This window comes from Osmerus eperlanus, chromosome 5, assembly GCF_963692335.1.
Source record: "Osmerus eperlanus chromosome 5, fOsmEpe2.1, whole genome shotgun sequence".
Classification (NCBI taxonomy): domain Eukaryota; kingdom Metazoa; phylum Chordata; class Actinopteri; order Osmeriformes; family Osmeridae; genus Osmerus; species Osmerus eperlanus.
In genome coordinates this window covers 3521945-3534843 of record NC_085022.1, presented here as the reverse complement: position 1 = coordinate 3534843, position 12899 = coordinate 3521945, and the positions used below count along the sequence as shown (strand labels likewise).

General features: G+C 49.8%; 1 protein-coding gene across 1 annotated transcript in view; it reads right to left on the bottom strand.

Moving 5' to 3' along the window:
- The window catches only part of itpr2 (inositol 1,4,5-trisphosphate receptor, type 2), a 40489-nt gene that overhangs the window by 3429 nt on the left and 24161 nt on the right, over positions 1–12899 (bottom strand). The window contains 14 exon segments of the mRNA XM_062460767.1: positions 2353–2513; positions 2938–3103; positions 5995–6122; positions 7170–7265; positions 9104–9287; positions 9471–9635; positions 9845–10020; positions 10526–10651; positions 10900–11092; positions 11387–11503; positions 12127–12234; positions 12337–12432; positions 12595–12705; positions 12866–12895. Of these exon segments, the coding sequence (XP_062316751.1) occupies positions 2353–2513; positions 2938–3103; positions 5995–6122; positions 7170–7265; positions 9104–9287; positions 9471–9635; positions 9845–10020; positions 10526–10651; positions 10900–11092; positions 11387–11503; positions 12127–12234; positions 12337–12432; positions 12595–12705; positions 12866–12895 (1857 nt within the window).

The following is a 12899-nucleotide window of genomic DNA, read 5'->3' as shown; positions in this document are numbered from 1 at the left end:
TGAGTTGATCTAATGTGGTCGACTGTGAGGAAAGTACCACTGCTGCTGACATTAGTTTACATCTTGATCACGAAAAAAAGATTTGAGAAGCTTTGAGTCAGCCAACCACACTGGGAACCACAATCTATGAAGCTCACAGGAAGTGTTAGGACCGAGCCACTTCTGTGGTCCACATTGAAACAAAGTGTCAAACAAAGTGTTAGTTTCAAACGTGCGGTAAGACACTAGCAGACCATTACCTGTCCTTCAGGAAACCAGGCCCCAAACAGTGAGGCCAGAGTGAGGCCCGAGTGAGGCCAGAGTGAGGCCAGAGTGAGGCCCAAGTGAGGCCAGAGAAAAAGGGCACAGACAGAGAGGGTAGAGCTGTGGATCTTTCTGAGAACCAGTTTAATTCCTAACCAGGGTGATAAACCTGCAGATGTGGACATGGCTAAGGGAAGGTCACAAGTATACCGAGCAAACACTCCGTATCAGGCGCCTGAGTCATGTGACGGGTGACGCTCACACTCACACCTTGTACTCGGACTAAGAGTACATGTACTTTAAGTGATCTCACCACTGGGCGGGTTGATCATCAGGTGTGTGTGTGCGTGTGTTTCCTCTGATAGGCCTTGATGTCACACGATACACCGTTTTCATTTCCTAACCACTAATCCAGGCTGCCAACATCAACAACCAGCACAGCCAGTCAGTATAGTCACCCGGTACAGTCAGCCGACTTAGCTACATAAACCAGCCAGCCAGCCAGCCACTGAAACAGCCAGTCATCCAGCACCTGTGTTCTCCTGCTGCTAGCTAGTGAGCGATTCGTCTGCTAGCCTCCTTTTGCTGTCTCCAGGTCAATAACAGCACTCTGACCTTTCACCCCTCCACAGATCAACCCTCCACAGTCTACACCCCTGCTGCGCCTGCCACTTGGGCCGCTGAGAACCTGTGACGGCTGCGTTGCTAAGGAGATGGAAGACTTGTGGTGCGATAATGACTGTGTGTGTGATGTGTGTTTGTGTGTGCTTTGCACTGTGTGTTTGTGTGTGTGTACGTAATTTAAATGTCATGTATGTGTGTGTGTGTGTTTATGGTAAAGTGTATGTAAATGGAATGTGTGTGTGTGTGTGTGTGCGAGAGACTGAGTGAGTGAGTGAGTGAGTGAGTGAGTGAGTGAGTGAGAGAGAGAGAGAGAGAGAGAGAGAGAGAGAGAGAGAGAGAGAGAGAGAGAGAGAGAGAGAGAGAGAGAGAGAGAGAGAGAGACAGGAGATCACGTGCAGGGCAGGACTGAGCCATTAGCAGGCCACTGGAGATAGTTACATAACTGAAATGTGGCGCTGCAGTACCTGCCTGTTCTATGTGTGCATGTCTGCATCTGTGTGTGGGAGCACGTGTGTCTGAGTTTATCTGTGTGTGTGTGTGTGTTTGTATGTGAGTGAATGTGTATGCCAGAGTTGCTGTGTGTGTGTGTGTGTGTGTGTAAGAGAAGGTTATTGGGTTTCAGTGCTCTGCATGCAGACAGAGAGCGGGGAGGACACGACTTAATTAGTCCAGTCCTCAGGGTGATTGTGCTGTGTGTGTGTGTGTGTGTGTGTGTGTGCGTGTGTGTGTGTGTGTGAGATCCTCACTGTTTAAGCTCCACCCCGGACTGCAGAGTCCTGGGGGCACGTTCAGTACAACCTGAGAAGAGATGTACGTCTGTGATTCTTTTCTCAGACCAGAAGTGGAGGGGAAGGCTGCTGAGCAGAGCTGCCACATGCAGCAGAAGTGGAGGGGAAGGCTGCTGAGCAGAGCTGCCACATGCAGCAGAAGTGGAGGGGAAGGCTGCAGAGCAGAGCTGCCACATGCAGCAGAAGTGGAGGGGAAGGCTGCTGAGCAGAGCTGCCACATGCAGCAGAAGTGGAGGGGAAGGCTGCTGAGCAGAGCTGCCACATGCAGGCGTTTCATGTAAAGGCATGAAAAAGAAGCTCCATTCAAACTGTAACACATCCATAACCAGCCACCACACATGGCCAATGACAGGGAAAAGGATATGAACAGTGTATATATATATACGTAGATATACAGGGAGGGAGTCAGGTGGCAGAGCGGTTAGGGAAGCGGATTAGAGGGATTGTTTCAGAGAGTCAGATGGCTGAGTGGTTAGGGAATCGGGCTAGTAATCAGAAGGTTGCCAGTTCGATTCCCGGCCGTGCCAGATGACAGCCAGGTCGAGAGAGAGACAGAGAGAGACAGAGAGAGAGAGAGAGAGAGAGACAGATTGGGCAGGTTGAGTGTACAGCGTGCAAAGTAAAGGATGCAGTTTGTTTTAAAGTATGCAGCATATGTAGATTTGTGTGTGGCACGGGTGTGAGTTCATGTCCTGACCTTGATCATCTGGGCCACGTAGCTCTCGGGTCCGGTGTACTCTGTAGGGTCCTTCACCCGCACCAGAACCAGGAAGCAGAGGTAGTGCCACATGTTATGCTCGGACGTGATGTGCTCTTCAAACGACACGGTCTTGTTGTCAAACTTGTCCCTCTCCAAACCTGCACAACAGGAAGTGACCAGGGATCAATCGCCTCTCCAGTAACCGTGCGGCACACAGAGAAAGCTGTGTTTGTTCAGTGTAAACAGGGTTGTTATGGGATATGTCCCTTGTGTGTGGCCGGCAGAGTAACCATGGTCACTCCCAGACCCCGGGGCAGGGCCGGCCCAACCCAATAAACAAACTAAACATTTGTTTAGGGCCCCACGATTGGTTCGGAGCCCCACCATAAAAAACATTTGTAAAAAATGGCAATCAAAGGGCCCCCTACACAATTTTTGTTTAGGGCCCCCAAAACCCTAGGGCCGGCCCCGCCCCAGGGAACCCCTCTGTGGTCTGTGAGTAAAGGATGTGCACCTCCACGTGAGCGGTGGCGAGGTTGAAACCCCCCCAGGCCCGTGTGCTGGCAGTGCGGCGGGACCCACCGCAGATGAAACAGGTGGTCTTCAGGATCTCCTCCTTCCTCTGTTTCTCGCTCCTCAGATCGGCGAACGTGTCGATGATGACTCCAAAGATGAGGTTGAGGACGATGATGATGACGATGAAGAAGAACAGCAGGTCGTACACCACGCGGCCGTAGAACAGAGGCTCCTGGGAAATCAGCATCAAGTTCATGGAGTTGTTTAGTCAAACTCAACAGTAATGGGCTGATCGACGAATTGGATGAACTAGTGCATAGTGCCCGTGAAGTACTTGGTGATGTTTTCAGTGAAACATGCAAATACAGACTACTTTAGCTATAGATTGCACAGTGGCTGTGATCAAATTGGTGGCACAAACACACACACACACATTCTAGGAATAATAGATGGGGCACAGTGCCTGCAATGATATAGGTGACACACAGATTTCTGGAATAATAGATAGTGCAGTGCCTGTGATGCAGTGCCTGTGATGCAGTGCTTGTGATGCAGTGCCTGTGATGCAGTGCCTGTGATGCAGTTCTTCTCAGTGGCTTTGGTACCTATATTTATAACATCACAATTGAAATCAATTATCTGTCATTTCTGAAGTACTTGTTTGACCTCGACATCATCTATTGCAGGAAAATTGTCAATGCTGTGGTAGCCTACATTTACATTTATTCATTTAGCAGACGCTTTTATCCAAAGCGACTTCCAAGAGAGATCTTTACAAAGTGCATAGGTCACTGATCATAACAACAAGATAGCCACAAAACATTGCGAGTAGCCAAAACATGAAGCACACATTGTGAACAACCAAAGTAAGTGCCAAAGGGAAGAACCATAAGAGCATGTAGTTAAACAAGTTACAATTAAACAACATGAACCGCTATACGTGCAAGTGTACCTGTGGAAAAAACAAGCAACAATAATAAAAACAATATATCACAGCGAGTACAATTTTTTTTTAAATCAGTTACCACTAACCACTACCGCCTACATTCATGCAAATGATTATGTAGCCTTCATTTGTCTGCGGTTTCCTACGTTATCAATTGCTTATGTTATGTGGATAAAAATGGATCATATTGGTTCTTTGTTAAAATTGTATAACCACCACAAACCTCAAAACATTTAGTCCATAACAGAAGTCATTACATGCACAATGGTTTAGCCAGTTGTCATAATTGTAAGCCTAATTGACCATACAGCGCTTACATTTACAGTTTTGCCGACCAAGGAGGCCTTTGAAAGCAGCTGACTCAATGTTATGCCAGCAGTCAGCCCATATCAGTTGTAAAAGTGAATCCGCTTCTCAATAACAAAACAGAAAGTCTATTTTTCTTACTACAAACTCTGGTGCGTTAAGGGCTTAGTTTCATTTCATTGCGAATGCCATTGTGAATGCCATGCCTTGCAATGTGCAAGCAGTACATCAGTAAATACATTAATTTATGTAACAAAAGTAACTGATCTATGCTGAAAGTATCGTTCTGTTAGCTAGCCAGCGTTTCATTAATTAATAAAATCCTTTGAAAGCAGCTGCTTTAATGTTATGTTAGCAGTCAGCATTGCTAATTGTACTGTAGCTAACAACCTTTCAGCTAGGCCTGAACAAAATCATGTCATGAGCTAACGTTAGGTATATGTATGCATTATGCAGACACACTAACACACACTGGGACCAATCATGGTGAAGGGGCTGGGATGAGTTTCCATCATGCCCGTGGAGGCACATGAATGATGGGGATTGTTTCAGAGAGTCAGATGGCTGAGTGGTTAGGGAATCGGGCTAGTAATCAGAAGGTTGCTAGTTCGATTCCCGGCTATGCCAACCGAATGACGTTGTGTCCTTGGGCAAGGCACTTCACCCTACTTGCCTCGGGGGGAATGTCCCTGTACTTACTCTAAGTCGCTCTGGATAAGAGCGTCTGCTAAATGACTAAATGTAAATGTTTAAAGAAAAATGTTTTTATAACAATAACTAAATAAATATAGGCAACTTATCCTATGATTATATTGTTACATGTCCCATGTAGCGGTCTCACATACATTTTGGTCCACATCATGCCCTAAATAACTGGCCATGGTATTTCTAGCAAGACCGACATGCTTGCAAATGCTTGCAATGTTGTACAATGTCGCATGTAAACTTTTAGCTTACAGCTTTTCTGAAAATCTCCCTCTGTAAATGGCCTCCCTGACTTGACTCGAAGTCTTAATCTCGAATAAACATGTTTTCCTGTCGTTTCATGCCTCTGTCTAGTTTGGAAACTTTCTGAAGTGATAATTTGTTGTTTCAAAATGATGACGCAAAATACAACCTATTCTTTGAAAACGGAGATTGTCTCATTGCAAATAATACTCCTGGCCTTCACTTTACACTCGATAAAGAAGTACTCCCAAGTCTCTTTAAATTGTCTGCCTTCAAAGTCAACTTTCATATTTTTATGCCATTCTGTTAGCTAGCTTGCAGGTGCGCCCGTCTGATTGGTTGGGTGTCGCTGTGCAGACCACAGCTAGGCTAGCTACAACTCACCAGACCAAAATTGATATGCAGGCCAGATACATTCGCAAATGGGCCAAATCTGGCCCGCCGGTCTTGAGTTTCACTTGTGATTTAGATGGATGAATGGGTTGTTTAGGTGGATGGATGGATGGTTTGTTTAGGTGGATGGATGGGTTGTTGAGGTGGATGGATGGGTTGTTGAGGTGGATGGATGGATGGGTTGTTTAGGTGTATGGATGGATGGGTTGTTTAGGTGTATGGATGGATGGATGGGTTGTTTGGATGGATGGGTTGTTTGGATGGATGGATGGGTTGTTTAGGTGGATGGATGGGTTGTTTAGGTGGATGGATGGATGGGTTGTTTAGGTGGATGGATGGGTTGTTTAGGTGGATGGATGGATGGGTTGTTTAGGTGTATGGATGAATGGGTTGTTTAGGTGTATGGATGGATGGGTTGTTTAGGTGGATGGATGGGTTGTTTAGGTGGATGGATGGATAGGTGGATGGATGGATGGATGAAAGAAAAAAAGGACGGATGGGTTGTCAAGATGGATGGATGGTGACCTCACCATCTTGGAGGGTCTCCTGAGCACGTCTCCAACCCCTCCTCCGTTCCTCAGGCCCTGGTTCAGCACGGTAATGATGCACATCAGCAGGGTGTCACACACACGCTCCGTCCCCCCGTCCTCCACCAGCACTGCAAACACACAGCAGCACAGTCAAGAGCAGCGGGCCCCCTCGGTGCTGCTCTAGTCAGGCACACATGGAGAGGTCGCCCCTGCGGCGACAGAGAAAAGGTGACGACTGGAATGGAGTGGGGGGGGTTGGGGTGTACGTGGCAGCCTGCGAGGGAAGAACCATTTGGAGGCTGAGAGATGGGATAGAAGTAGCCGGCGTGATGGAGGAGAGGGAGCAGCCCTGTTGTGCAGGTGAGCCATGGAGGAGGAAGGGAACTAAGAGGAACATGACTCACCGCATCTGAGCACGGCCTCCATTGCATCCAGCCTCTACTACATCCAGCCCCAGCCTCTACTACATCCAGCCCTAGCCTCTACTACATCCAGCCCCAGCCTCTACTACATCCAGCCCCAGCCTCTACTACATCCAGCCCCAGCCTCTACTACATCCAGCCCCAGCCTCTACTACATCCAGACCCAGCCTCTACTACATCCAGACCCAGCCTCTACTACATCCAGACCCAGCCTCAACTACATCCAGCCCCAGCCTCTACTACATCCAGCCCCAGCCTCTACTACATCCAGCCCCAGCCTCTACTACATCCAGCCCCAGCCTCTACTACATCCAGCCCCAGCCTCTACTACATCCAGCCCCAGCCTCTACTACATCCAGCCCCAGCCTCTACTACATCCAGCCCCAGCCTCTACTACATCCAGACCCAGCCTCTACTACATCCAGACCCAGCCTCTACTACATCCAGACCCAGCCTCAACTACATCCAGCCCCAGCCTCTACTACATCCAGCCCCAGCCTCTACTACATCCAGCCCCAGCCTCTACTACATCCAGCCCCAGCCTCTACTACATCCAGCCCCAGCCTCTACTACATCCAGCCCCAGCCTCTACTACATCCAGCCTCAGCTCCAACATCAGCCTAAATGATGCCCAACCTCAGCCTCAGTGTCATTGGTGTGATATAGAAAGTGAAATTGGGAGCAAATAGGTCATTTTTGTATCTGAAACAAAGTTTCTTTTTTATCGTCATCATTTTAGGAAGATGAACTTACCAGGAATACTGGATGAAGCGTCAGGACAGCCATCTTTCAGACAAGTCTCAGCTCCTCCTCCTGCTTCTTCTCTGCTGGCCAGGGAGGCCAGTTTTCCTGAAACAAGGAGGTCACACATGTGAAGGAAGAGGGTGCTTGCTAGTGTCACACACCTGTTTTAACCCTGACTTCTAGTGTTGAACCTTCAGCTGACACAGAAATGAAACGGCAATTACATTCTCTCCTTATTCGTTAGTATGTTTCTGTTGTTACTCTGTTGTGTTTTTGTATACATTTCTGGTCTGATTAATAAAATAGAGCAGACACACACGTACACACACAGACTGACAAGAAGGTACTGCCGCCGTAGTAGTATACTCTAGGTAGTGCCCACAGCACAGTCAGCTAAGCCCAGAACAAACAGGGAACACGCACACATGCAAGTGTGCACGCGCAACCCAGCAGCCTGTTATATAACCCAGCTTCGCACGTTTGCCATCAGGTTATGCAACAGGTGCACATGTGATACCAGGTGGTTTCCATGACCGCAAGACAGCCTGGCCAGAGCACACACACACACACACACACTCTCTTGAAATCACAGACACAGTGTAGGCATAGATTCATTTACACCCATTCAGACCCACACAGTGTTCATGCAACGCTCACTGATCCTCTGAGTGAAGTGAGCCAGTGCAGAGCTCAAGTTTACCTGAGGCCTTCTCAAACCCCAACCAGGTCTTGTTTTAGATAGCTGAGTAATCACCCTAAAATACCACCACACCAGGTACAAATCTACCTCCTTTCAGCTGATAAACACTGAAATCTATGGTGTTCCCGAACTGATAAAGAGCCTGCTTGAAATGTACTAATTTGGGATGTTTACACACTTGAATTTATGGAAGTATATTTGTTACTAAAGTATAATAGTGACGCATGTCTTTTAGCCCTGGCTTCTGAAAGGGCATCACGAGGTCTGGAACAGCTCTGCCTCGCCACCGCTGAGATGACACAGCAGACAGCAGTCACACATTCCATTATCAAGCCACAGCAATGCCTCTCTTCAATTAGTGACGTTATACTGACTCAGTGAATAAGGGGCTCACCATATACCCTAGGATAAGGGCATTGAAAGAGGATGGGGGATGGAGGTAGGGTGGGGGGGTGGGGCTGAGGTAGGGTTGGAGGGCGGGGCTGAGGTAGGGTTGGAGGGCGGGGCTGAGGTAGGGTTGGAGGGCGGGGCTGAGGTAGGGTTGGAGGGTGGTGCTGAGGTAGGGTTGGAGGGTGGTGCTGAGGTAGGGTTGGAGGGTGTGGCTGAGGTAGGGTTGGAGGGTGTGGCTGAGGTAGGGTTGGAGGGCGAGGCTGAGGTAGGGTTGGAGGGTGTGGCTGAGGTAGGGTTGGAGGGCGGGGCTGAGGTAGGGTTGGAGGGCGGGGCTGAGGTAGGGTTGGAGGGTGATGCTGAGGTAGGGTTGGAGGGTGATGCTGAGGTAGGTTGGAGGGCGGGGCTGAGGTAGGGTTGGAGGGTGTGGCTGAGGTAGGGTTGGAGGGCGGGGCTGAGGTAGGGTTGGAGGGCGGGGCTGAGGTAGGGTTGGAGGGTGGTGCTGAGGTAGGGTTGGAGGGCGGGGCTGAGGTAGGTTAGAGGGCGGGGCTGAGGTAGGTTGGAGGGCGGGGCTGAGGTAGGGTTGGAGGGCGGGGCTGAGGTAGGTTGGAGGGCGGGGCTGAGGTAGGGTTGGAGGGCGGGGCTGAGGTAGGGTTGGAGGGCGGGGCTGAGGTAGGTTGGAGGGCGGGGCTGAGGTAGGTTGGAGGGCGGGGCTGAGGTAGGTTGGAGGGCGGGGCTGAGGTAGGTTGGAGGGCGGGGCTGAGGTAGGTTGGAGGGCGGGGCTGAGGTAGGTTGGAGGGCGGGGCTGAGGTAGGTTGGAGGGCGGGGCTGAGGTAGGTTGGAGGGCAGTCCTGACCTGTAGGAGGGAGACGGTCCACCTCCATGATGAAGTCGTCTTTGAGGAAGAGGAAGCCGACAATGGAGAAGAAGTATACGAGGAAGAGGGCCAGCACTGCCGTCAGGATGATCGAGCGCCCGTTGCGTGTCACACTCTTGATGACGTTCAGCAGTGTCTCCTCGCGGTTCACCAAATCAAACAACTAGGGGCGCACACATACAAATACACACAAGGAATGGGACCACTTATTGACATTTCCTGCATTTACAGAAACATGACTGCGAGAAACCGCAAAAAAAAAAAAAAAAAAACATAGCCAGTCTCTCTCGGGCTGCATGTTATTATTTTGTGGGGACTTCTATCCTCCGGGGTGAAGGTTCCTCACCAGGAAGCTGTAGAAGAACGCGTGGATGAAGAGCCCCAGCATGCAGACGATCACGTAGGTCACGTGGTAGAGGAAGAGCATGTCCATGATCACCGCTCTGTACCCTCGCGTGAACGTGCCCTGGTTCCCCATGAAGCTCACCAGGAACACCAGCTTGTTTAGGAGCTGGACAAGAGGACAACAGGGTCATCTAACCGGTACACTTCGTTGGTTAGGGTTAGGTGGTTAGAGCCAGGTTGTAAGAGTTTGTTATTTAAAGTGAGTTGATTGGCTTGGGCTGAGTGGTTGGAGATACGTGTGAAGGGGTCAAGGTTGGTTAAGGTCAGGGGGATGGAGTCAGTTGGTCAGGGTTAGTGTGTTTCTGCGCGACTCACGTTGGCAGCTCCCAGCAGTTTGAGGCTGGGGCCGAGGCCCAGGGTGTATATGGAGCGTAGAATGACCATCACCAGGAAGGGCACTATGCCAGCTGGCTTGGGCAGGAGCAGCAACATGGCTGTGCTCACGGCCAACGCCACCCACAGCAGCAGAGATACCAACGGGGGCAGGACACCTGGGGGCGGGCGGGGGGATTTCAACAATGATATTGAGCAAAACAACAATGACAGCGACTACAGTTAGGGTCGAAACGCATTAGCTCTGTTGGAGGAGAATTTGCGATTCATGAATTATTCAGTCGACTTGAACGCTTGACTTGGCACTTCAACATGTCTCTGCTTCTAAGAACAGGCAACGCTTACAAATGTCAAAATAAATGATTTATCTTTCAGCCACCACAACTATAGCTGTACTGTCGTGCCATCTCTGACACTAGCTTTAAATGTTCCTTTCCCTACGGTGACTCAAAAAGTGTCTAACATTCATACGACATTAAGAAACGACAGAAATGACATGACCTCCAAATGGCGTTACTATCGGTGCATTTCAAAGGGCTTTTGTGCCATTCTTAATTGTGTGTTTGCTTACCCTAAATGACACTGCAGGGTGTTGTGTGTTGGTCTACCCTAAATGACACTGCACAGTGTTGTGTGTTGCTGTGCGGAGCCGTGTGGCCTCACCCTCGTCACCGTCGTCACCGAAGGGGTAGAAGAGGGCCACGGCCACGTTCACCAGCACGGCCAGGTAGAACGACACGCTGCCCCACAGGGAGATGTGCCGCGCAAACCAGAACATCGCCGCATTTTCTACACACACACACACACACACACATTGTTCACATATACGGTTGACACACAATGTGTCAACACAAGCCCGCACAGCAATGACCAAATACACGAGCGAAAGCCTGAAAAGACACTCCAAAAATAGTGACCGAATCAAAAGGGTAACCGGACTAGCAGCTAGCAACAACACATCCACTCTTGGAGGCTGCCGTTATTCCGGTGCTACGACGGTGGCAGGCAAGAAGGTGCCAGAAGATCCGTGGTCTTACTGCGGATCTTCCTCTGCCACTCCATCTCGTTGTAGAGGTCGTCCAACTGGTGGAAGAAGTCGTTGACTTTGCTGCCCTGGTCGTCCCTCTCGGTGGTGGTGAAGACACGGACCTTGGATTCCTCCGTCAGGTACTCACAGATGTTGGGGACGGGGAACACAATCTGCTCCATAGTGCGGTCGTGACGCACAATCTGGGGTGGGGGCACAGAGCATGTCACCGTGTGCTGAATAGGACCTTTCTAATGTTTCTGTCTCATGTTTAATTAGAAGGTCACGTCCACATGGGAAGGTCACATCTCTCATAGATCGAGGGTGTGATGGAAAATAATATATCCTAAAGGAACCATGCGTGCTGCGGTATACTTTTAGTTTACACTTTAAATATTTTAAGGTGACATTTCTTCTTGTGTGCGTTTGCGTACTTAATCGAACGGATCAATTCACGCGTTTTATAGTTTGTTGGTGACCACCGAGGCCTACAGTACCTCGATCTGGGCGGTGTGGTTGGCATAGTAACAGAGGGCGTCTTCCCCTTCCTGGTCCGTGTCGGGTCCAGATCCAGGCCTCAGACTCTGCTGCAGGGTCTTACTGTGGCGGGCAAGCTGGGGAGCAGAGGGACATGGGGTCAACTCTCTGAGGAGCGGGTTAAGGGTTCGCTCTGATTAGCATGGCCTGAAAAGAGTAGGCATCCGTTTCCAAGATTCCAAAAGCTTTACCGTCCATTTATCGAATTCGAAGAGCATATGTTCCCATTAGATATCATAACATTATATTATTCTATGAATAATATGACGTTATGTGTAGTATTTTTTATATTTACAGAGATTTGATTTGACATGGTGGGTCAAACACATATTTGATGAATCTAGAGGCCACAGCCGTTTGACTTAGCTTGGTGACCTTTGCTGTGTGAGAGCATCAGTCTGTCCCTGACTGGAAGGCATGTTGAAACTAGTGCGTTGGTGGAGACAGAAATACCCTGTCTGACACCTTCCTTTTCTGCAGAAGTGAAACCCCACCAGATCTCTCTGCCACAGACAGAACAACATCCCCTGTCTGACATCAAACACACACACACACACACACACAGACACACGCGGATGGACAGACGCACAGATGAGCGCCCGTGTCTGAGCGACCGCACACACAGTCAAGCACACACAGACACGCACACACAGACACGCACACACTAACCCAAGACCACAACACGCACACGCGCACGCACCTGGTGTGCTAGGATATAGATGTTGTGTCCTACGTCTATGGGGTTGATCAGGTCTCCAGCACAGTCATCCTCCAGACCCTGGGCGTAGGCCTCCTTCATCACATCCACCTGGAGAGCACAAGGTCACACCATCAACGCGCACACACACACACACTTTGAACTCGTACATCGGGACGTTCAGTACAGGTCTCTTTGATGACAGTCACTCACCAGCTCATTGGGCCTCATCTTGAACAGAATCTTCTCTGCGTTCTCACTGTCGTGGCGGCTCTCCATGATGGCCAACAGGAGCTTGGAGGCGTTGTTCTGGGGGAGTACCGGAACATGACATCCCCAGTCAAGCCTCGGCAGCTGAGTGCTACCCACACTACTCATCTGTGGACTTCAATGTCACCTTCGTGCAGAGTCGTCCCTAAGGAACCTTTTTGGTGTGAGCGTGCGTGTGTGTGTGATGAGAAGCAGCCGAACCTTGAGCCCCATGACCAGGTCGAGGCGGTGTGTTTCCAGAGGGTTAATGGAGTTGACGATCAGAGCGATAATGATATCAATGCCGTTGGACTCGTGTTTGGCTATACAGGACTGAAGAGGTGAAGAGGAGCAGGGGTCAGGGGGGTCAGAGGTCAAGGGTCATCTAATGTGTGCTTTACATTGCCCTGTGGCTGACATGTGCCTACCTCGAATTACACCACGTCTTCACACCATGGATACACACACAAACACACACACACACACACAGTACCTGGTTCTCATGGCAGGGCCCTTGACAGTACTCG